This window comes from Eurosta solidaginis, chromosome 4 (assembly GCF_040869045.1).
Source record: "Eurosta solidaginis isolate ZX-2024a chromosome 4, ASM4086904v1, whole genome shotgun sequence".
In the NCBI taxonomy this organism is placed as follows: Eukaryota; Metazoa; Arthropoda; class Insecta; order Diptera; family Tephritidae; genus Eurosta; species Eurosta solidaginis.
Window position 1 is genome coordinate 157,360,927 of NC_090322.1, and position 25,345 is coordinate 157,386,271.

The 25,345-nt window shown below is 36.6% G+C and overlaps 1 protein-coding gene across 3 annotated transcripts in view; it reads right to left on the reverse strand.

Moving 5' to 3' along the window:
* Nucleotides 1–25,345, reverse strand: part of t (C45 family peptidase tan) — a 172,704-nt gene that overhangs the window by 83,787 nt on the left and 63,572 nt on the right. For all 3 annotated transcript variants that reach the window (XM_067783506.1, XM_067783508.1, XM_067783507.1), the window contains exon 3: nucleotides 3,883–3,976. In XM_067783506.1, coding sequence (XP_067639607.1) covers nucleotides 3,883–3,976 — 94 coding nt within the window. The remainder of the gene's footprint in view (nucleotides 1–3,882; nucleotides 3,977–25,345) is intronic.

Genomic DNA, 25,345 nt, shown 5'->3' on the forward strand with positions numbered 1-25,345 from the left:
TCTTCGACACTTTACAGCCCCGCGCTTGAACCCACGCCTTTCCTGCTTGGTCGATCATGTGCACCTCTCGCCTTCGCTTAATCTCGCCCAATCTAATTGGGACGTCTACGGAGCAAGCTTCAAGGGATGCGCCCTTTTAGCTGGTTCATCCGCTCTTTCATTCCCATCTTTTCCCATATGCCCTGGTACCCAATATAGATGTATGCTTCTCCCTGTCCCGATTCCCTCCAGAGATTGCTTACACTCTAACACGCATTTAGATGCTGTGCTATGCGAGATTATTGCCTTAATTGCTGCTTGACTGTCAATATAAAAGTTAACACGGTTGCAGCTCTTCTCTTCCAGGGTTTCTACTGCTTTGGTTACGGCTAATATTTCAGCTAGGAAATCGCCACAGTAATCCGGCAGCCTGTAGGATCTACTTATTTCCGGATCAGCACAGTATACCGCAGACCCTACTTCTTCCACTACTTTGGAACCATCTGTGTACACATGTATCGCCTCGTCCGCCATTTGCGCACCCTTGCGCCAACCGTCCATCTCTATTGTGGCCTTAATATCTCCCTCGAAGCGCAGATAGGGAATCACGTAGTCTGTTCGTCTTGTGATTGATAACGCTATACTACTTACTATATCCATATGGTCGGCGCTCAAGCTGCCCCGAGGCACCGAGCCTGGTTGCAGTTGTTAACGATATGTTCTTTGCTACCAGGTCTACATGGAATGTGCAGAATGGCATACAGTGCAGCCGTCGGGGTAGTTTTCAGGGCTCCCGTAATGCTAAGAATCGATAGTCTGCATACCCCCTCCAATTTTTTGAGGTATGTTGTTTTTTATCTGGCTTTTCACCAAACAAGAACTCCATAGTATAGAATAGGGCTTACAATCGCTGTAAAAACCCAATGAGAAAGAGAGGGCGATAAGCCCCACGTACACCCCAGTATTCTTTTACATGCATAGAGTGCCGTTGAGGCCTTCTTCACCCTCTCCTCCACGTTGAGCTTCCATGACAGCTTACTGTGTAGGATGATTCCTAGATATTTTTTGCAAGGTTTCTCCTGTAAGGTCACCCCACCTAACTTAGGCCTGGTCCAATTTGGGACCTTGTACCTCTTTGTAAACAAGCCCATATCCGTCTTCTCCGCATTAACTTTCAACCCGACATTAGATGCCCAGGTATGAATATCCCGAAGCGCCCGATCCATCAAAGAACTGGATGGCACTTTCCACTTATGCCAATTGCAACGTCATCTGCGTAAGCCGTAAGTTTTACGGGCCCCTCATCGAATCGCCTGAGCAGTTGGTTGATGACCAGCGTCCACAGCAGAGGTGATGGCACTTCTCCCTGCGGCGTGCCCCTGTCCACTGATTTCGTGCCCTCGTACAATCCTCACAAGAGGTTTGCTCAGCTGACAAATTTTTTGACAATTGCAGCCATTTTGCTCCCAAATTGACTTGACATCCGTTAACTGTGTTGTTTCTTTGCAGTTTTTCGAACTTGTTCGAGAAGAGATTACTCGTGAGTCTCGCCTTCTCGCGAGCTTCTCGAATCTCCAATTACTCGTAAGGCTCGAGAGCTTATCGACATTCAATTTCGTCGATTCATTGGCTGTTTTTTATAGAGCTTACGATTTCTTCTGGAGCACAAGCGAAAATTTCCACAAAACCAGAAATAAAAAACAGCGAAATGTATAGAATACTACCAATACAGCGACTGAAGTGAAAGTCGAGAAGCTCGCGAGATTTACGAGTACTTCGAGACACGAGAATCTCGCGAGGGGCCGCGTTGTCGATGTCTCGTTAAAAAAAAAAAACAAAATTATATGTATAATAAATATGGTTTGAGTTAAGTGTCATAGGAAAGCAAAATAAATAACAAATGTAACAAGTAAAAAAATCAAGTGTATAAATTCTGTCCATACAGCGAATAAGTTTATGTCGGGAAGCTCGCGAGATTTACGACTACTTCGAGACACGAGAATCTCCCAGGAAGCCGTGTTGTCGATTTCTCGGGTCTCGAAAATCTCTCTTGTGTTCGAGAAGAAATCGTAAGCTCTAATAGGAAGCAATCAGTTTGCAAATACCCGATAAGTACTGAACTGCATAATTCCTTAGACAAGTTTTTTAGTTTTATGAGGAATTTATTAACTATGCCATGATCGATTAGTTTGGCTGAATATAGGTAAATTTATGAAAAGTACGGACACCAAGGAATCGTGTTGGTAAACCTATGAACATAAAAAACCTAAACCAATTCAAAATTCATCGCTCAACGTCAAAAACACGACTAGTAAATCGATTCACGTAAAAATGTCCTTAGTAAATAATGGAGATGCCTTAACGAAATGTACTCATTGAGCATGTTAATTTATTCATTCCGTATGTTTCACATTCATCTCCATTTAGGAATTTGTGGAATCAGTTTATTTTTGGAATATTATGTATATACTTATTTGATATATTCGGACCTCGTGAGGTAGTATCGAACGAACGTGTTCCAAGTATTCTAAATTAACGGTTTATCCAGAACAATTCCATGAATACTTAACGGAAAAGAGCTTTCCGAAAGTTCAGCATAAAGATGTGAATACGAAAGCTTAACTCTTCTGTCAAAGTCAAGGGCGGAATATAAAGTTCTAAGACAATAAGTCTTTTTCTTTTATTTATTTTTTTGTCAGCTGATTGCGGCTGCTGAAGAGTATCACCCTATGCCTGTTCAAAATTGTCCTATCCCAAAGTATTTTTCAAAAATTTCCCAATTCAGGATTTGTCACAAAAACGCCCTATATTAGAATTAAATTGAAGAACGCCTTATTTCTGAATGCTTTTCGTTAACTCCCTTTTATGTCAAAATGCATTAACGTTTGCTCAGATAATATACAGATGAATAGTGTATTTTCGAATAAAATTGGAACGTCACAATTCCATCAATTCCACTGCTACTGCCACTAATGCTATTGATATTTACAACCTTACTGCTGTTAAATTTGCATCAGGTACAACCAATACATGTTACCTTGTAATGCGTGCTCTACAAGGGGAAATTGATCGTCTGAAAATGCAAAGGGAGCTGCTTATATTGGTATAATCTCCTCATATTCAGGAAATGCAATTTGACAGGTATGTATGGCAACTGCAGATGTTATGGCAGTGAAATGCTGGATGATATACTTGAGTTGCTGCAAGTCGAAGAGCGCAATAAACTTGTGTGCACAAGGCGTTTTTTTGACTTCAGTGTGAAACTTTTTACGTGTACAATTACTGCCTCTACGTAGGGGCCATTGAAAAGTGCTCAATGAAAGAGTTCAGGAGAAAAAATACCCTGTTCGAAGTGTAGGAAATGATGAGAAATCGCGAACGCAAGCTAAATTAAAGCACCCAGTGGCACTTTGTCGAAATGAGGGTGATTGTTAGCAAGGCCAACATACCAGAACGCGACTTAGTGTACTATCATCATCATATATGGTTTGAACGAAAGAAACAAGTTAATATAAATATAATATCAAGCAAGTACAATGGAACAGCTGAAGATACAGCTCCAACACTACGACAAATACGGGATAAGTCAGAAACACTATTAAACGGCTTCTGAGTTGGAATCAAAACTACACAGCTTTGGGTTAGAGACTATAGCCATTGTGTTAGAGAGTTTTAAAACTGGATTAAATAGAATTTAATTTGTGATAGTCACTGACTGTTGCTCGCGCAATGGAGAAAATTTTCCTCGTTTTTAGGTAATTCTTTTTTGGGTATATGAAATAAAAATTTCAAGTAACTATGTTATGATAAGTATGAGTTATGGAGGCTTAATAATAGGCAAGCTCCATACTGATCAGGAAAACTACTACTTGTTTTTAAATTTAATTTAAAATATACACTTACTTCCTTCATCCTTGTTGTATAACGGCAAATACGATTCATTTAAGGGATTACATAGCTGTAAAAAACTTTTGATGATTGAAGCAAATGTACGTCCCTGAAAGTAGAAACATAACACATTAATAGATGAATAATTAGCTCACTTAATTACATAAGATTACGGATATATGTATGATAAAAATTTTACTTGAAAATCTCATACCAATTTAACACACAAGCTTAATGAAATAATTAGGCAAGTTTTCTACATTATTGAATTAAATCTTCCATACAAAATACAAACTCCTAATTATCTCATTGTTACTTTATTTAATGCCTAATGGAGTCAAAAATCTAGTATTTACTTTAAATTATTTACACTTTAAATTATTTACAAAACAAAGAAAAACACGAAAAAAATAAAAGTTTTATCGCAAGTGCAGCAAAAGATAATATAGCTTTCTCAAAAACGGGCAAATATTTGGTTAGGTGAAACATCTGTGAGAAGTTGCGTATGCATTTTATTTTGATTGTCTCAATAGTTAAAGAGGAAACGGATGCAATTAATTTCAACTATTTTTTGTAAATGCGTTGTATTTTTTTGGAGCTGTTGACAGATGTTCCCTTAATGAAGCAAGAGGCTGTGTGTGAAAAGGAAAATTTATTTATTTCATTAAACAAAATTGTGATGAATATTATTACATTCTCCAAACCCAAATTCATAAAATTATAAATCTAGTACTTGTTTAAGGATAACTTGTTTGCTTTATGCCATAATGGCTGCCGGTCAGTGCTAAATGCTGATGATCATCGCTCAAAATCATATTGACAGTATTGCGGCGAATATCCCCAGTTGCGTACATCACTATGCTGGTACTAAATAAATCCACAACAACAATAAAGCAAGCAGCCATACTTATGTACTTGAATAGCGTTGACAGATTGACGATTTTCTATTAGAATGACGCTTGGACAATTTTGTAATGAAAAATGACGATTTAAGCCTGCTTTCTATGTATCCATCGAAATATTTTTATACTCAGTTGAGCAGAGCTCACAGAGTATATTAAGTTTGATTGGATAACGGTTGGTTGTACATATATAAAGGAATCGAGATAGATATAGACTTCCATATATCAAAATAATCAGGATCGAAAAAAAATTTGATTGAGCCATGTCCGTCCGTCCGTCCGTCCGTCCGTTAACACGATAACTTGAGTAAATTTTAAGGTATCTTGATGAAATTTGGTATGTAGATTCCTGGGCGCTCATCTCAGATCGCTATTTAAAATGAACGATATCGGACTATAACCACGCCCATTTTTTCGATATCGAAAATTTCGAAAAACCGAAAAAATGCGATAATTCATTGCCAAAGGCGGATAAAGCGGTGAAACTTGGTAGGTGGGTTGATGTTATGACGTAGAATAGAAAATTAGTAAGATTTTGGACAATGGGCGTGGCACCGCCCACTTTTACAAGAAGGTAATTTAAAAGTTTTGCAAGCTGTAATTTGGCAGTCGGTGAAGATATCATGATGAAATTTGGCAGGAACGTTACTATATATGTGCTAAATAAAAATTAGCAAAATTGGATGAAGAGCACGCCCACTTTTTAAAAAAAATTTTGTTAAATTCAAATTTTAACAAAAAATTTAATATCTTTACTGTATATAAGTATATTAAGTCAGAATTCAACTCCAGTAATGATATGATGCAACAAAATACAAAAATAAAAGAAAATTTCAAAATGGGCGTGGCTCCGCCCATTTTCATTTAGTTTGTCTAGAATACTTTTAATGCCATAAGTCGAACAAAAATTTACCAATCCTTCATAAATTTGGTAGAGGCATAGACTCTATGACGGTAACTGTTTTCTGTGAAAATGGGCGAAATCGGTGGAAGACACGCCCAGTTTTTATACACAGTCCACCGTCTGGCCTTCCTCTCGGCCGTTAACACAATAACTTGAGCAAAAACCGATATATCTTTACTAAACTTAGTCCACGCACTTATCTGAACTCACTTTATATTGGTATAAAAAATGGCCGAAATCCGACCATAACCACGCCCACTTTATCGATATCGAAAATTACGAAAAATGAAAAAAATGCCATAATTCTATACCAAATACGAAAAAAAGGATGAAAGATGGTAATTGGATTGGTTTATTGACGCAAAATATAACTTTGGAAAAAACTTTGTAAAATGGGTGTGACACCTACCATATTAAGTAGAAGAAAATGAAAAAGGTCTGCAAGGCGAAATCAACAGCGTTTGGAATCTTGGCAGGAATACTGTTAGTGGTATTGCATATATAAATAAATTAGCAGTACCCGACAGATGATTTTCTGGATCACCTGGTCCACATTTTGGTCGATATCGCGAAAACGCCTTCGCATATACATCTAAGGGCTACTCGCTTTTAAAACCCTCATTAATACCTTTAGTTTGATATCCATATCGTACAAACACATTCTAGAGTCACCCCTGGTCCACCCTAATGGCGATATCTCGAAAAGGCGTCCACCTATAGACCTAATGCCCTCTCCCTCCTAAAATGCTCAGTAACACCTTTCGTTTGATACCCATATCGTACAAACATTCTAGAGTCACCCCTGGCCCACCCTAATGGCGATATATCGAAAAGTTGTCCACCTATAGACCTAATGCCCACTCCCTCTTAAAATGCTCAGTAACAACTTTCGTTTGATACCCATATCGTACAAAGATTCTAGAGTCACCCTTGGTCCACCTTTATGGCGATATCTCGAAAAGGCGTCCACCTATAGAACTAAGGATTACTCCCTTTTAAAATACTCATTACCACCTTTCATTTGACACCCATATCGTACAAACACATTCTAGAGTCACCCTGGCCCACCCTAATGGCGATATCTCGAAAAGGCGTCCACTTATAGACCTAATGCCCACTCCCTCTTAAAATGCTCAGTAACACCCTTCGTTTGATACCCATATCGTACAAACATTCTAGAGTTACCCCTGGCCCACCCTAATGGCGATATCTCGAAAAGGCGTCCACCTATAGACATAATGCCCACTCCCTCTTAAAGTGCTCAGTAACACCTTTCGTTTGATACCCATATCGTACAAACACATTATAGAGTCACCCCTGGCCCACCCTAATGGCGATATCTCGAAAAGGCGTCCACCTATAGACCTAATGCCCACTCCCTCTTAAAATGCTCAGTAACACCTTTCGTTTGATACCCATATCGTACAAAGATTCTAGAGTCACCCTTGGTCCACCTTTATGGCGATATCTCGAAAAGGCGTCCACCTATCGAACTAAGGATTACTCCCTTTTAAAATACTCATTACCATCTTTCGTTTGATACCCATATCGTACAAACACATTCTAGAGTCACCCTGGCCCACCCTAATGGCGATATCTCGAAAAGGCGTCCACTTATAGACCTAATGCCCACTCCCTCTTAAAATGCTCAGTAACACCCTTCGTTTGATACCCATATCGTACAAACATTCTAGAGTCACCCTTGGTCCACCTTTATGGCGATATCTCGAAAAGGCTTCTTTCCACCTATAGAACTAAGGGTCACTTCCTTTGAAAATACTCATTAACACCTTTCATTTGATACCCATATCGTACAAACACATTCTAGAGTCACCCCTGGCCCACCCTAATGGCGATATTTCGAAAAGGCGTCCACCTATAGACCTAATGCCAACTCCCTTTTAAAATGCTCAGTAACACCTTTCGTTTGATACCCATATCGTACAAACATTCTAGAGTCACCCCTGTCCCACCCTAATGGCGACATCTCGAAAAGGCGTCCACCTATAGACCTAATGCCCACTCCCTCTTAAAATGCTCAGTAACACCTTTCATTTTATTCCCATATCGTACAAACACATTCTAGAGTCGCCCCTGGTTCACCTTTATGGCGATATCTCGAAACGGTGTCCACCTATGGAACTAAGGATCACTCCCTTTGAAAATACTCATTAACACCTTTCATTTGATACCCATATCGTACAAACACATTCTAGAGTCACCCCTGGCCCACCTTAATGGCGATATCTCGAAAAGGCGTCCACCGATAGACCTAAGGCCCGCTCCCTCTTAAAATGCTCAGTAACACCTTTCATTTGATACCCATATCGTACAAACAAATTCTTGAGTCAGCCCTGGTCCACCTTTATGGCGACATCCCTAAATGGCGTCCATCCATAGATCTATGGCCTACTCTCTCTTAAAATACTCTTTAATACCTTCCATTTGATACACATGTCATACAACCACATTCCAGGGTTACCCTAGGCTCATTTTCCTACATGGTGATTTTCCTTATTTTGTCTCCATAGCTCTCAACTGAGTATGTAATGTTCGGTCACACCCGAACTTAGCCTTCCTTACTTGTTAATGATGCAGACTATATTGCTGCAAATGATATGTATGAGCACATAACTGCCGAAAACTCTCAAGTTTCCGAGCAAAATAAAGCAACTTCGGAGACTGAACGTACCCTTACTTCGTCGACATCTAATACAAATCGAGTGACTTCTCCAGAACCTGTGGCATCAACAAGTAAAGGAGTAATTTCACTATGGCAGATTTCACCATTTCCAAAGATTAGAAAGCCAGTTGCTACCGGAAGAGGAAGGAATTTAAAAGCGACAGTATTAACAAAATCACCATATAAGAATCAGTTGGAAGAAAGCATTCGGAAGATCCGGGAAAAAGTGAAGCCAAAAATTAAAAAAAGAAAAGCAACTTTCAAAACCCCAGCAGCGAAAGCTAGAAAAGCTGAATGTGAAGAATTAACTAGTCACCCCGAAGTAAGTCTAGGCTGAATCGAACCAAGGGGATTTTGTTAAAATGCCTCCAGACGGAGCAATCTGCTACTTTTGCGAAAAGTTATGGAAGGACGAAAGAAATATATTAGAATGGAGTGTTTGTTTACAGTGAAATACTCATAACGTCTGCATTCCCAAACAAAAAATCCAATATTTATTAGCGAGTCGTGCACAATTGAAGTTTTGAAGCAATTCTGACATTTCCAATAACTTATTAATTTTTAATATCAACGAGCCAAGGAGGCATTTTATTTTATCTTTTGAGAAGCTATTTATATTTTATTAATAAAATTGGTAAATTTTAAAAGAAGTTATTTAATATTTTCTTTAGTAAAACTGATCTGGTTATTAATCGGGTTAAATGGTATATTATACCAAATTAGCCTACCTTTGCGTACCACATTACCCGCCAATTTTTGGGGAAGCGGTTTTCGGGCTCACCCGAATTTCGTCTTATAAATTATAAACTGTTGGTGCTATACAACTTTTGATAAAGTACGCTATAGATGATATTTCACCAAACAAAATCTGTCAAAAAAGAGGTGAATTGAACTTTTTGTTAGGCCAAAATTACCCAAAAACTAAACGCTATACCACAAATGCCGCAGTTCCTCTATTTTGAAGAAATTTCTAAGGTTCCTCCAGAAGGTTTTTTGGAAAACTACTTCTACTATCAAAAGAGCTGACTGTACCTACGCCTTTTCTAATTTATGTGCATTCGTTGCAGATCTAATGTGCTTGCCACACTCTTAAGCGAATGTAGAAAGAATTTTTTCTAAAATAAATTTAAACAAAACAAAAATCTGAAACCATCTGCAAACTGATACATTAAAAGGAATATTGCTAACCCAAGATTAATTAAAATTGAATAACTTTTCCTGTCTTAATTTGAACCGCAAATAAATATGCTAAAACAAATGAACGCGAAAATGTATAACTAAGAAACTAAAATGATATAAGAGGTTCGATTCCAGCTCAAAGAAAACAAAAAACAAATAATTGTTAAAATGACTGAATACAAGTACCTTTCGTATGTAATACAAAATTTGTTGTTACGATGTTTTTGTTATTTATAAAATAAAACGAAATGAATTGAAAACGATTTTATATGTTGCATGTGGCAACAAAAAATAACAATCAAAGAAAATTTTCAGAAAAGCGCTTTTAAAGATAATGTTGTTACATGAAATTCGGCGATCTCATTTTGGTTTCCCGCGAATATGATCTTACGTCCCCTGGTAATAACCGAACTTCGTACTAACTCAACTTTGGTTGTTATGGGTTGTTGCCGTAGATATGACGTTTTTTTGGGCGGCGCTTGACGACTCGGAAAAAAATATATGGCATCGCTCTAAATGAACACAACGACAGTAAGCCATTTACACACATACATAGAAGGCTACGAAGTATATTCGACATACATAAGCAGCAGCTCGAAGTGAAGAGATTATTTCACATACACATATGTAATCATCAGCTAAGAGCAGAAGCTGTTAATCACACATACACACGTACATAGCTAGGAGAAAAACATAAACTAGAGATATACATGTATATTAAGCTGGGTCCATTTATTAACCATGCAAATCAACCCAGCTTAATGTATATAGCTAAATAACCAAGTATGAGATTCAACTGTTCCAGAAGACATGTTCGTGAAAAGTCTAGACCTTAGGAGAAATTGGTAAACGAGGTTTACTGAGGGTATAAAAGCAGCACGATGCAAGCGATATTGAGTCAGTTTGATTTAAACACGCTATTAGTGAAGTACAATTGTAATTGTGAAGTACTATTCCCATAGTAGTCTAAATAAAAATACTGAATATTGGAGTTATTTATTCGACAGTTCAGCGTTTCGAGAGTTAGCAGAAACTTTATAATTATCAGTAACTCCCCAAAATTCGTTACAGTATTCGTACAGTCGTCCTATTATATTATAAAGATTTTGAGTTAAGCGCTTCACTGGATTAACTGTAGAAAGTTCTCTCCCTGCCAACAATTTTAAGATAATAATTTCTCTTTCAAAAACGAAATTAATTGATTTCACCGGCACAAACAATTCATTAACCATATATGTAATACTCCTATATTGCTGCTACAGGCTAGGTACACTCACAAACAGAGTGCCGATATATTAAATGTTTTTGTTTTTGTATTCAATAATCGAATGTACCTAAATTAAAATTTTTTCTTGTCACAAAAATTGTGTAGGCTGTATTGTTTTGAATCTGAATCCAAAACTCATTGCGAGCATTTTCTATTAGCAATGTAGGCGTCATTGTAAAGGCCTACAAGTAGGATATGTAACAGCACGCCCATACACAGCCACGCTCACCTGATAAAATGCTTGTTCTTGTTCGGTTTTTTTGTGGATGCTATTTGGCACTGTTGTACTTCTTACGACCAAGAAAAGTGCAGTAGCTGCTAACGAAAACTGCGTAAAATTTATATTGTAAAATTACAAAGAAATATCCTTATTTACTTTCAAACGAGCACTTAATTACATCTCTCTTTAAAATCCATATGTTTTGGACACATTGTGATACTTTATTACCGGGGAAGATTGCTAAAACATGACCAAAACCGTAGGAGGAGGTATTAATAGACGCGTTTTGCCCCGCTTCTAATAGTTCGAATACTTTTTCGCCTTTGGACTATTGATAAGAGGACAAAACGCGTCTTTTCATTTCGCTTTCCACATTTTAGGACGGGTTATTGCAGTCGACGTCGTTTTCAAACAGTTTTTTCGCGGAGAACTTTTGAACGGGTAGAAAAGCTTAGCACCCGTGTTTGTATTCTTAATACTGGAATAACTACGCGTCCTCAGATACCCCAATTCAAGACTTTTGTATAATTTTCTGTAGGATCCATATAGGTGCACTACATTTTCATACTAAATTCGTTCAAAAAAATTTACCATCACAGCAACCCATATTTGATATTCCGCTCTTTTTTTCCCTGCGTCGCTTTTCACGACAGCAACCGCGGTAATTTTGACACTTCGTTCAGTGTCAAACGTATGTTCCACGCAGGTTTCACTGAGTTCCACAATAGTTTGACACTGACCCAAGTGTCAAACGGCAGTGTGTTAGAAAGAGAAAGGAATTGTTTTCTAAGAAGATGCCTGGGCGATAAATAACTGTAAGTGTTGAATTTGCTTTTGGTTCAAAATTGTATGAGAACTTTCTTTTCTGATTGCCGTTTTTTATTTTCTAAACTTGAATAACTATAAACGGTCTGCTGCATGGCCCAAATAGAAATTTCTTGGTAAATATTGAAAAACTTTGCAAACCCCAATATTTTACCATACTCTGTTATCTCACCAGAGCACACTTTCGCACTGTTGCTTATCGGGCATTCATTCCTTAGCATTTTTGGAATACTTAACTTTCTAGTTCCGTTTCCTATTATTCCAGCTTTGGTAAGACATTGCCGGCGGTTTCTCTCGGCCTTACAAATGCCTTCGTAGTTTTTATCCACTTCTGCGGAAAGAAATACCTCCTTAATGCTGGGCCATGACAACATCAGATGAGGCGGCTCTGGGAGTGTTCGAGAGAAAAGTTCCTCGAAAGATTTATATGCCTATACGCGTCGGCGACGGCGAGTAGTGAGGAACATAGTCCAGCGAATTAAAGCACAGCGGACGAGTGAATGGCGCATCTTGTGGCCTTCCATAACCACTTAAATGGTAAAGGGCCAATTGAGTACGTAAGAAAGTGAGTGTCCTGTTTTGACTTAAATAAGTTTCACATCAAAAGTAGTTTGGTTCTCGATATTTTGTCAGCCGATCACTCAAATTATTGCTCATACGCAACGGTGCACGTGATCTGGGCAAATTTACAATTGAGGAGTTGCTTCTTTAAAAATTACGTTTTGAGATTTTCGTGCATTAAATATTTGAGGTGATATTTCATTATTGTTGGTGTAGTATTTGAAAAATTTTTTTGTAAATAGTATATTTAATATTTAATCTTTGCAATATATACATTGACAGAATCCATTTTACACAATTTTCTCAAAAAATAGCGAAATAAATTGGTGATAGATGTTGCCTTTTTGTATATAACATAGAAGAAACAGTGGTACGTCAATGGAAATTTTTTATCTTCTCCCTCCTATGTAGGTTAGGTTGAACTGGCCGGTCAACCAAGACCTCACATAGACTGAATGTGTCCATATTGATACCAGAATTTCTTGGACGACCAAACGTAAGACCCCCAATCAGGTAACTTGTCTTATGTTATAAATAACTTCGTCCTCTTGGCAAATACTAGAAGTTTTCTAGGACCAAGCTTCATTGTTGCCTCGAGACCAGACAACTCTGCCGCCCCTAATAGCTGGTGCCTTGACCTGACAAGCGCAGGACACGAACATAGAACGTGCTCAACGGTTTCTCCCAGCAGCTTGCACTTCCTACATCTGCTGTTACTGACGAGGCCTTAATTATAAGCATGTGACACCAGGAGGCAGTATCTAGTCAGTATGCCCATCGTGAGCCTTAAGCCTTCTCTCTTCAGAGATATGAGTCACAGTTTAATACCGTATGATCTGCACATGATCTTAGGAATTTTACAGCCCCGCGCTTTTGTCCACGCCTTTCCTGCTTGATGGATCATATGCAACACTGTCTCCTCTTGATTTCTCCAAAACGGTTTGGGATGTTTACCGTCGATTCAGCGAATGCAGCACCCTCCTTTGCTAACTCATTGGCCTTTTCGTTACCTTATATCAGGAACCCAGTACAGATGTATGGTTCGGCCTGAGCGAAGTTTTTCCAATGCATCTTCGCATTCCACGACACTTCTTAATAAAGTGCTATGTGAGATTATTGCCTTAATCGCCGGCTGACTATCAATATATATATATATATATATATAAATATATATATTCCGTCCATACGGCTTGCACTCAAGCTGCCCCGAGGCCTTAAGCATTGTTCCTGTGTTAAAAAGAGCAAATATAAAATTTCAGCGAAATCCAGAGTTGCTTACATAGCTTATACGGGGTTGTATGAAAATTAAATTTTTTTTATAGAACAAAGCAAAAAACTAGCACAGAGCTTTACATTTTGAAATGTCACGAAGCCAGTTTCAGAGATTAAAAAAAAAAATATTTGGTTTGGGTATAAAACTTGACCTATTCTTTCCATTGGGCTGGTTTACAGAAAAGGAGAACATCCACCTTTTTGCACGCAACTTCTCAACTGCGTTATTGCAGCGTAAAATAAAGAACAAGATGTAATATATGGTGTGCCAAATTGAACCGACTTGCCAAGGGTTTCTTCCAGAATAGGAGGTGGCAAGTTGGTACTTTTGTGGTCGGGGCGTTGCCAGCTTTCATAATTTGAACATTTTATTTGAATTCACTATTCAATTTATTTTAGTGCAAGTGCTCCTTCTTTGAGCCGACTTGCCAAGGATTTCTTCCAGGATAGGAGGTGGCAAGTCGATACATTTGCGGTCGGGGCATTGTCAGCTTTCATATATTCGCCAAGTTAGAACCTGGCAAGTCCACGGCTTGAGGTTGCCCTAAATACGGATAAATGAGTGATATTGGTCTCGCTTAAATACAACATGCAACATGTTTTTTGCAGTGGGCTCCTGGACTATAATAGCATAACAGTTTTGTTTATTTATTAACTAATATCAACTACAGATTTATCAAATTTTACAGACCACTTATGGCGTTTTCTTTTCTACAAATTGCGTCGCCCTCTTGATTCTTCTCAGCTCGCATGTGAGCTTGTGTGTTCCTTTCACAAAATATTTTCCACTGAGTAAAAAAAGGGTCTCATAACCTATAAAAAGAGCCATTTTGCATAGCGAGAGGTGACATTGTTCAAAAGTTAGAATTTAAGAGTAAGATTTTTTCCAGAAAAAAAAACACGCATTGTGCATTTATATTTCGAGATATTTAGCCTAAAGATTCTTTCTATATAAGAAAATACCAGCAAGTTTACAGAATAAGTATGTTAAATTTCGAGATACTACGAATGTTGTTCATATAAATTCCGATGTTGATGATGTCGGGATGGACGGGACTTCCAGCACCTTTGTAGACGTTTGTTTATATGGTCGAAACTATTAGTTTTCAATCAATCATACCGTTCTCGTAGTTAGAAACTCACAACATGCAGGCATGCGTGATAAGGCAAGCATACCTAATAAGTTTTCATTTACTTCAGTGCGTGACAGTAAGACAGAATGCTTTATGACATTTTTGGTATTATATAGTGGTGTCTGTGAATGTGAGTGCCTGCGGCTCAAAGTGTCACGGCGTCGTACATAATTTGGCCTTTAATTTAAATTTTATAATCGTGAAAACATTCAGCCTTATTGTAAACTTCGCGTGAATGCAATTCCCAATGGAAAAATTCCCACATTTGTTCTGTTCTCATTGTGAACTTCACATGTGAAAAATTTCCCATTTTCGAAAAATTACCGTAACCGTCAACAAATTTTTTTCCACGTGAATGTATAGAATTTGTTCGCAAAACTGAAAGTGGGGAACAACACTCGATAAAATGTAAAGATTGTTTATTACTTATTAAACTTAGTTAAGAATTATTTTATATCACATTATGTCTATAAACAAAACTCAGTGGACTTTCTTGGTAAGCACTATGGCCGAAAATCCTGAAATAGGAAAGGGCTTCCAAAAAAAAAAAATAAAGATAAAGTGGTGGCTTTTTGGAAGAAATTGAACAATTCCCTCAATAGCATGGGCCCACCATCAAAATCAATCTCCGAATGGAAAAAGGTGACTATCAATGCAATGTGGCTATGGAATGTGCCATAATTTATATAGCCATTGCTTACAGGCCTGGATTGATCAAAAACGATACGTACGAAACAAGGCTGTCGAAAATACCAAAAATAGGAAAAAGACCGGTGGAGGAGCTTGCAAGCAACATGTTTTTTCTGTATTAGAACAGTCAATTTTGGATATAACTGCGTCAGTAGCAGCTGCGGAAGGTGTCGAAGATGGCAAGCCTTTTGGTTTGAAAGCAACGAAATCAACTGGTAAGCAACGTGAAAATAACAGTAGTGATGAAGACAACAGCTCTAGTGAGGACTCTGAAGTGGAACTTAGTTGCATGGACAATAGCTTGGACGAAAATAGCACCGAAACTGCCGGTGACACGCAAAGGGAAAGTGCTTTGCCCGCACAAAAACCAGCCAGCAAACTCGCAAAAAAATTAACCCTTCGGAGCTATTAAACATTGAACTAGATGTTGAAAAAGAAATGAATGACAACGTCAGAAAGGCCTTGGAAATCCAGAGTCATCACTATACTGAAATAGAAGGCCACTTAAAGAAATTAAACCAAGGCCTCGAAAACTTTCAAAATATTCAAAACAGTTTACTAAAGGAAACAAAACGCCACAATTCGGAAATTGAACGGCTCAGAAAAATTGAAGTTGACGGTAAACTCATACTTATAAACAGCCATACTCATACTTATAACTAGCTGCAAAGAAAAGCTTAGGCATTAATTAGAATATTTCGAACGTTTTTGTAAAAAAAATTAATTTTATCTACTTTATTTTTTCAAATTGGTAAAGCAAGATTAACAATAAAGCCGCTTTTGGGCTAATACAAATCAGACATTTCTTTGAAGAGTGTCATTCAATTATAAAAACATTTTGTCATAAATTTACATAAGGCAATTGCCTATATTTGCTCTAATACGCTTAGCCTCATTGAGGTATGATGAATGCTATTAAAATTCTTCAAACTGCACGTGCTCAGAAATTTCCGGTTGAGAAGCTCTATTTGAAATAAAATGTGTGTCATCGCACCGATACTTTAAGCATATATTGTGCAACGCGCAACAGACATTAGTAATTTGAGCTTCTTCCTTAGGCGAATAATGTAGCTCCCTGGCTCCTAGTACACACCTCCATCTATTTTTTAAGACGCCATTGGTCCTTTCCACAATGTTACGTCCACGTGCATGAACCTCATTAAATTTGTTTTCTGTGGAGCCCTCTTCCGCTGATCTATGGGGTGTTAGCAACCAAGGCTCCAGTGGATAGCCAGCGTCGCCTGTGAACAAAATTTGATTTTGGGACTTACAGATTTCATTAAAATTTTACCTAGAAGCCAAACATTTCTAGTGCCTAGCAAGTAATCCTGCTCCCTTGAAACCCTCAATTCACTTGTATTCCAAATTAATGAGTTATGGCAGGCTCCAGCGTGTGTAGCATCGACGTATCTTATTGCCATGTTATTATCACATACCTGGAGATAAAATTATTAACATGCGTAAAAGCATACACAAATTTTACCAATCTACCAGCAAAACATTCATACTATAGTAACCCTTTCTGTTATAATATAAATGTTTATTATTCCTAGGGCTTATAATTCTAACGTGTGTGCCATCTATGCAGCCAATAATGCCTGGGATATTAAATTGTTGATGAAAATCCAAAGCAATTTCACGCATTTCGTCTTTAGTAGGCCATTTTATCCACTGATTGCATAGGCACTCCTCAAAAACATTCAATACTTCAGACAAGACGTGGCTAAAACTTGACTGCTATAAGCCAACATCCACTTGCCTCCCTACTCCTTTTTGGTATGCCCCTTCACCAAAAAATTTTAGAGCAGCTGAAAGCTTTACGACTGTTGCTATTGCAAAACGTTTACGTGCCACTGGCAGACCACTGTGCAATACATCCAACAAATATTTGAACGCCGGCTTATTTATTCTATACAATTGGTGAAAGCTATGTACAAATAGTTAAAACGCGATTATTTATTTGGTTTACGAGTATAATTATTTGCATGTTTACCTTGCATTGGGTAATTCAAGGGGATTACACTTGTCGCATAATATCCTCCTGGACACTCGTTCAGCCAATTGCTGACTGGTATTAGTTTCTTCTTCAATTAAACAAAGGCGCAAGTAAGCACTAATCATTACAATTTTAATATTTAACGCAAGAATAAAAATGTTTGACTACACAGCAGCAATTTTTTCTGCAAAAATTTGTAAACAAAACATGAGTGATGTTCACAATAGCATATTCGAAATTCGAATATAAGGATTGATTCACATGAAATTAACGATACGAATATTTTGTTCATGGGGAATAAAAAATTCATGGGATTGATTTATTCACATGAAGTTTACAATAAGGCTGATTATTGAACATGTTGCCGGAATAGACGCAATACCGAGCAATACTGAATTACATTGAAATGATAATAATACGGTCGGTAAGGCGATGTACAATTATCAGGAAATAATAAGGGCTGCACTGCATTGGGGGTTAAAACGGACGTTCCTCTAGGCCATCCGCCCAAATTATTATTTTGAGTTATTAAAGGCAACAAGCTCAAAATGTACACAATACTTTTACGTAGCTCTTCGTTCGTATTAATTTTTAATGTTTCTGAAGGCTTGAATTCAGACGCTAAAGTATTTTTAAAAATACCATGAAACGCCAATTCAAATATACTTTATGCAAAGTGTAATATGTGAAAACAAAGAATTGGTTGAAACGCCGATGTGTAGCGTTAAAATGGGTCTACCACGTTATCTCCAAAATCAAAATCCCCAAAACAAAATTCCCAAATCAAAATCCACAAAATCAAAATCCCCATTTTATGTGTGAAATAAGTTCAAATTAGGTTTAAAATCGCCGCGACCAAAAAAGCCTAATAATCCATACCAACTATCTGCATAGGCGGCCTTCGGCCGCGCTTATAAAAATAACCCTGGGCTACGCCATGCCAAGTCCGGGTGTGTGGTATAACCGTGGCTACCGCCACGGTGATATCCTTCTGCGTAGTACACACTTCTGTTAGCTTGTTCGAATTAGAGCGACCAGCAGTCCTATATATGGATAAGTAAAAATATGTATTGCCAAAACGTGAATATATAGTTCTACATACATAAATATGAATGAAAGAGGAAAGAGAAATTGCTATTTTTTACACGGTCATGATGTTTATCATAGCAATAGGATTTTGTGTTTGGGGATTTTGATTTTGGGGATTTTGAATTTGGGGATTTCGTGGCACTCCCGTTAAAATGCGATTCTTTTTTCCATTTTTTATACAAACAAAAAAACTTGGCAGGATCTCTGATCAGTCAGATCTTTCAAACGATTTTCGCTTGTTCAGCAAATTTTATGTTTTAAGGGTCGAGCTGGCAGGATCTTCCTCCAACTAGATTTTTAGCAGTTTTGTCAGTTTAAAATCCACTCCTGGCAGGATCGCCATGAAATATGTGAAAACAAAGAATCGCATTTTAACGCTACACATCGGCGTTTCGACCAATTCATCGTTTTCACATATTTCAAAAGCACACTGTGCCATTAAAATGAAATTGAAAGGGAGCTCTAAATTTGCAGACGCTTTTGTACCAGTCCTTAAGTTCTCTTATGGCCGATTTCGAATCACTTGGTCGAAAATAATTGTTCCCCGGCAAATGTCCTTCAAATACAAGAAAAAGTCCGAAGTCTTAGCGTACTCGAAAACATAGAAATCTACAAACAGAAAACATGCGACGGTAACATTATAAACAAACGATGTCAGAATACGCCAACCTTTAAAACTTGCAATCACGCAGGTACTGCAGACAAGCACGCTTCAACAAATAAAAACAAAACAATAAACGAACCAATAAACAAACACACAAAAAAGGTCAAGCGACTAAAATTACAGACTTTTACCTGCCATGGCTAATCACTCAAATTGATCAGTGAAAACCACCTCTATTTCTGATTGATCACACACATATAGACAAACATACTTTTTGAAAATACCTACTCATGTACCTGCGAACACTAAATAAAGGAAAGACTACAGCAAGAACTAAAAATTACACTGAAGATGGCACAACATCAAAACCGGTTTGGCTCCAAATCAAATTTGACAAGGGGTGACAAGTTTCCAATGTACATCTTCTTTCATTGTCCTTGAATCTGAGTCAACAAAGCCTTAGATTATGAAAGTTCTTAGAACTTCCGTAACTAAAATTTATTTAGCCCACTATATTTTGAACCTGTTAAAAAGTTAATTTAATGCTCTTCATTCGAACATGTCCCACCAGTGACACTTATATTTTAGATTTAGCTATAAAAGCATTAAAGAAAATATTTGAACATCTCCTGGTCTTAGTATAGGAAACTTGACTTATTACTTCATTAGCCCCCTGCGTGAAATTGGTATGATGAGATTATTAAAAAAAAATAGATATAAACTGTGGATATAGTATATCATTAATTGACTCCACACTCCATATAGTATATCATTAATTGACTCCACATATATCATTAATTGACTCCACATTCGAACACAGATGGTATAACATGATTTCAAGATTGATTTATGATTTCATCCTAAAGAGCTTAATACGACAACATTCAAATGCGTAAATGTTAAAAAAATCAACTGCAATTCTACAAAATGTACGGGAAAGAAAAATTTATTTTCCCAAATTACCTCAAGGAAAGTTGCCGCCTACTTAAGATATTTAAATCAATTAAATTAAGAGATCGATTGAAATTATTTATTTTCTATTGAGTTTGACAAGTAAATTGCAAATCACTCCATATGCGGAATAAAACCAATGCAAATGCTTGCGATTAAATATCAAATATCAGAAATTTTGCAATAATCAGTAACCGGTTTTAACTAAGCAAAGTATGACATATTCAACTGAAGCGTTTGCTGTTTTCCATCGGCTACGCAGTAAAGAGTTTTTAAATTCTATTATGCTGATATTGTCATAATTTTTTTTTTTCATTCATTGATTGCTTCAGCAATTTATTTTAAATTAGTAAAAATAAACGCAATTTGAATGTTGTGAAAAAAGTAAATGTCGTGCGCATGACGAGAAATAGATACCCTGTAAGAAAAATGAGAAGTAGATACCCTGTAAGAAAAATGAGAAGTAGGTACACTGTAAGAAAAATGTAAAATTTACCCATTTAAAAAGTAATCAACTATTTTGAAACAGATGTGCCTGCAAATGTCCATTTCTTCAATTATTTTTACTTATCGTTATATTAATTAGGAAAGAGTTTTATTATATTTATTAAAAATCACAATAAATATATTTTAGTAAATAAGGTTTATTTATTTTAGTGAGCCAGTTTTAAAACGCTCTAAATTCTATAATATTATAGTAAAGTAAAACTTGTTTACTTTAACGGAAAAATCTCTTTTTAACTAAAATATTTGTTTGTAAAAATATCAACATTCATTTTAAATAATTATTGTTCTAAGTGTAATAAAGTATTTCACATCACTATTAAATTTCAGCTTCTGCTTCGCCAACAGATATAACGATAGGTACCCTGCATTCAAATCAACTAGTTGCATACTAGAAGAATACTAGTTTGCCAAAAATCCCAACTAGTTAGAGTTCTGTTGTTTTAATTGCCAGTCTCTGCATCAGCATCATACCTATTGACAAACTAGTCATTATATGCACCAGAATAGAACTAGATGACATACCAGTCAGTAGATGCATCACGGTCATACCAATCCATACACTAGTCAGCCTTTCGCCAGAATTATACCAGATGGCATACTAGTTATTATACACATCAATATTATACCAATTGACATACTAGTTAGTTTAGGCAAGAGTATAGTGATAACAGCGTTCTCTGGGCGCGTCCTCGCGATGCTACTTTTCGTCTTACTGTGGATAAGGATTGGGACCTTCTTGTGTTAATCTGTATCAACTGGCTGAGTTGGAAGGTGTCGTATCTCATGTTGCTGTTGACAGGTCAAGTGCAGCGATGGAGTTTTACACAATAGTGTAACCATTTACTGATATGTTTGGTGAAAAATAAGGCAAATTATTTGTAAACATGATTTACGCGTATTTTATTTAACTATTCAGCGGGATCGCCCCTCGGTAGTGTTCGCCAAGCAATCGGAGTATATTTCTGCCATGAAAAGTTTCTCAGTGAAAACACATCTGCCTTGCAGATGTCGTTCGGAGTCGGCGCGACGCAAATTTGAAGAAAAGCTTGGCCTAAAATCTCTTCGGAGGCTATCGCGCCTTAATTTTTTTTAATCAGTGAAATCTAGCTTTATTAAGGAGTCAAGGTCAAATTCATTAATATTGTTGTAGTTTGTCAAAGAATTGGTAAGAAAGATTTGAAAACAGCACTGTGTGAATTTTGAAAAATTATATCTTGGTAAATATTTTATATAGATATTCCATCCCATTTCGACCAATTTTGAACCCGCCCCCTTTAGAATTGGCTGAAAGTTTTTCTTCTTTTTCTAGCTTACGAAAGACGTTTTTCAGAAGTTTTTCAAATTTTTTCATCCAACTCAAAAAAAGTTATGAATTTAAAAAAAAAAAACACCGTTTTTGTTTTCAAAATGCTATAAGGTTTTCAAAAATTGACGGTTTGGGATCATTTTTTTATTTTTTAATTTTGTTTTTAAATGTACTTTTCGGAAAAAATTCAAAAAAATTTTAAAGTTTTTTTTTTTGTAATTTGTCCGTTTTTCGAGATTTTTCGAATTTCACCTTTTTTTTCTCATACAAAAATTCAATCAATTCTGCAATCATCCTCACTAATCCCGAGGTGGGCCGAGAATTTTTTTTTTTATTTAATTGAAAAAAAAAACTTTAAAATTTTTTTTGTATTTTTTCCGAAAAGTACATTTAAAAACATATTAAAAAAAATGATCCCAAACGGTCAATTTTTGAAAAAGTTATAGCATTTTGAAAAAAACACCATTTTTGCAGTATTCATTGAAGTTTTTTATGAGAAAAAAAGGGCGAAATTCGAAAAATTTCGAAAAACGGACAAATTACAAAAAAAAAAAAACTTTAAAATTTTTTTGAATTTTTTCCGAAAAGTACATTTAAAAACAAATTAAAAAAAAAAGATCCCAAACGGTCAATTTTGGAAAAAGTTATAGCATTTTAAAAACAAAAACGGTGTTTTTTTACAATACCTTTTTTTGAGTTGGATGAAAAAATTTTAAAAACTTCTGAAAAACGTCTTTCGTAAGCTAGAAAAAGAAGAAAAACTTCCAGCCAAATCTAAAGGGGTCGGGTTCAAAATTGGTCGAAATGGGATGGAATACCCCATATATATTGGTCAATGGAGTAGCTCACAGTTAAAACGTCGATAAATGCACATTGTGCTAAGACTCACAACCATTATTTTGAGCCAAGTAAAAAAAAAATGAAACAACTTGTGCTTGGTGAAAAGATAATTTTAAAATGTTTTTAAAGTACATAGATAGTTTCATTTCCAGCAGGGTAATTAAATAACAAATATATAATAATTAATTCAAAACAGTTTCGATTCCACATGAGAAAGCAAGTTTGGGAAAAATTAATGCAACTCGTCAATACTTTTACTTTGTAAATATAGAATCAATAAGTAATTCTAATTGATAATTTATTAATATTAAGATCGTCAATATTTTAAAATGATTAAAAATACGTAATGAAATCGAAGTTCGGGCGAAAATAATCATTATATATATCTAGATGCGGGCTCTCATTAATACAATAAGGAGATATTTCATGAGAAAATGGGGACAAAATTGTAGAACGTGCCACCTAAAAGAACTTTTCCATGTTTGCTAGAACATCAAATTTTGACCTTTTTACTGTACTTAGTTTTAAAAAAAGTTGGATACTTTGAAAAAAATTGGGAATTTAAGTGAATTTATCATTTCTTCTAATAGGATTAGGGCTGGGACTATCCGCATATTCGAATATCTGGATATTCGTACGGATATCCGTTGACACGGATAAAATCCGGACGGCATGGATATCCGGTTAATATTCGTTTGTAAAACTATCCGGATATTCGGATTTATGAAGATCCGGTTAATAACCGTATTTTTGAATATCCAGTGAAAGCAACAAATTGATGTACCATGTATGTTTATTTAACGTTAGTAACAATAAATTCGTGGGGCATTTAAATAAATTAACAGTGAATACAAAAAAGGCTCGTATTGAGAAAAATGTAACATGATGTTAAACTATTTTCTTCTTGTTGTGGTATAAGAAAACAAGTGCCGATATCATTTCCCGACTCAAACAACTTCGTATGGGACGAACTACATTTCCAGCACTTGAAATTACCTTTTCACAAGCTGTTGAAGTGGCAGGCACCGCAAAATATCTTTTGGCGATTTTCAACAGATTGGGATATATTTTTTCATGGTCTTGGCACCAATTGCTGGCACTGAATTTGTTCTTCGACAAGGAATTACATATTCTGGTTCGAGGACATTAACAAACTTCTTGAATCCATCACATTCCACCAATGAAATGGGCAATAAGTCGACAGCAATGATATTAGCCAAGGCTTGTGTTATTATCTCTTGACGTTCTGTGGACATATACTTATTGCGAACAGCTACGCGTGATGTTGGAACTTTCTTCATTGGGGGTTCTGAACATTCCGAATTGTGATCAAAATTACTTTTTGATGAACTGCTACTCAGCTTATATTCTGGATCCATAGATTTTATGTCGATCCTTTGTTTTGTAGCGTTTTTTTTCACAATATAAACAAATGGCACTGTTCTTATTTTCACTTTTTGGAAATGATCCCAAATCTTATAGACCACTTTAGCACTCATTATTAGTTTCAATTGACGCTTTGTAAAATTGTTGATGTTTGCAAAATTTTAGCTTTTTAATTTTTGACGTCGACAAACATGTTTTGTGAATAATTTTTCGATGTTTGCTTCATTCAATTCTGATATGCAGATATTCAACTTTTATATTCTAGTATCCGGACATACGAATATCCGGATTTTCCGTTTACGTATTCGGATATCCGGATTTTTTGCTAAACTATCTGGTTATTTGAATATCCGGTTTATCCGGATTATAACAGCCCTAATTAGGATGTTCCGTCGTCACGGGTGGGACATTTGTACGCAATATTTCATCTTTGACTTCGTTTATTTGGGAACCTGCATCAACACTAGCAACAACATCAGCACTAAATTCAGCGAAGAATCAATCTTGCCAATAAATGCTACTTTGGACTAGGTAGGCAATTGAAAAGTAAAGTCCTCTCTCGGCGAACGCAAATCATACTCTACAAGTTACTTATCGTACCCGTCCTGCTATATGGGGCAGAGGCATGGACCATGACAACAGCAGATGAAGCGGCTTTGGGAGTGTTCGAGAGAAAAGCTCTTCGAAAGATTTATGGACCTCTACGCGTTGGCGATGGCGAGTATCGAAGAAGATTTAATTATGAGCTGTACGAGCTATACGCATACATCCACATAGTCCAGCGAATTTAAATGCAGCGGTTGTGCTGGCTAGGCCATGTTATGCGAATGAAAGATGATGCTCCGGCCAAGAAAGTGTTTCTATCGGCCCCCGCTTATGGAAGCAGAGGTAGAGGGCGGGCCCCACTCCGTTGAAAGGACCAGGTGGAAAACGATTTAAACTTCATTGGTGTGACCAATTGGCGCCGGTTGGCGGAGCGAAGAAGCGACTGGCGCGCTTTGTTGGATGGACATAACCGTTTAGACGGTTAAGCGCCAATTAAGTAAGTAATTTTTTCGTTGGCACGAATAAATAAAAGAAAATTGCTGTCTTGATACAAGGCGAATTTAGAACCAAGCGTTGTAATCCCAACAGCTGATTGCTTCTTCTTGATTATTTTCCAT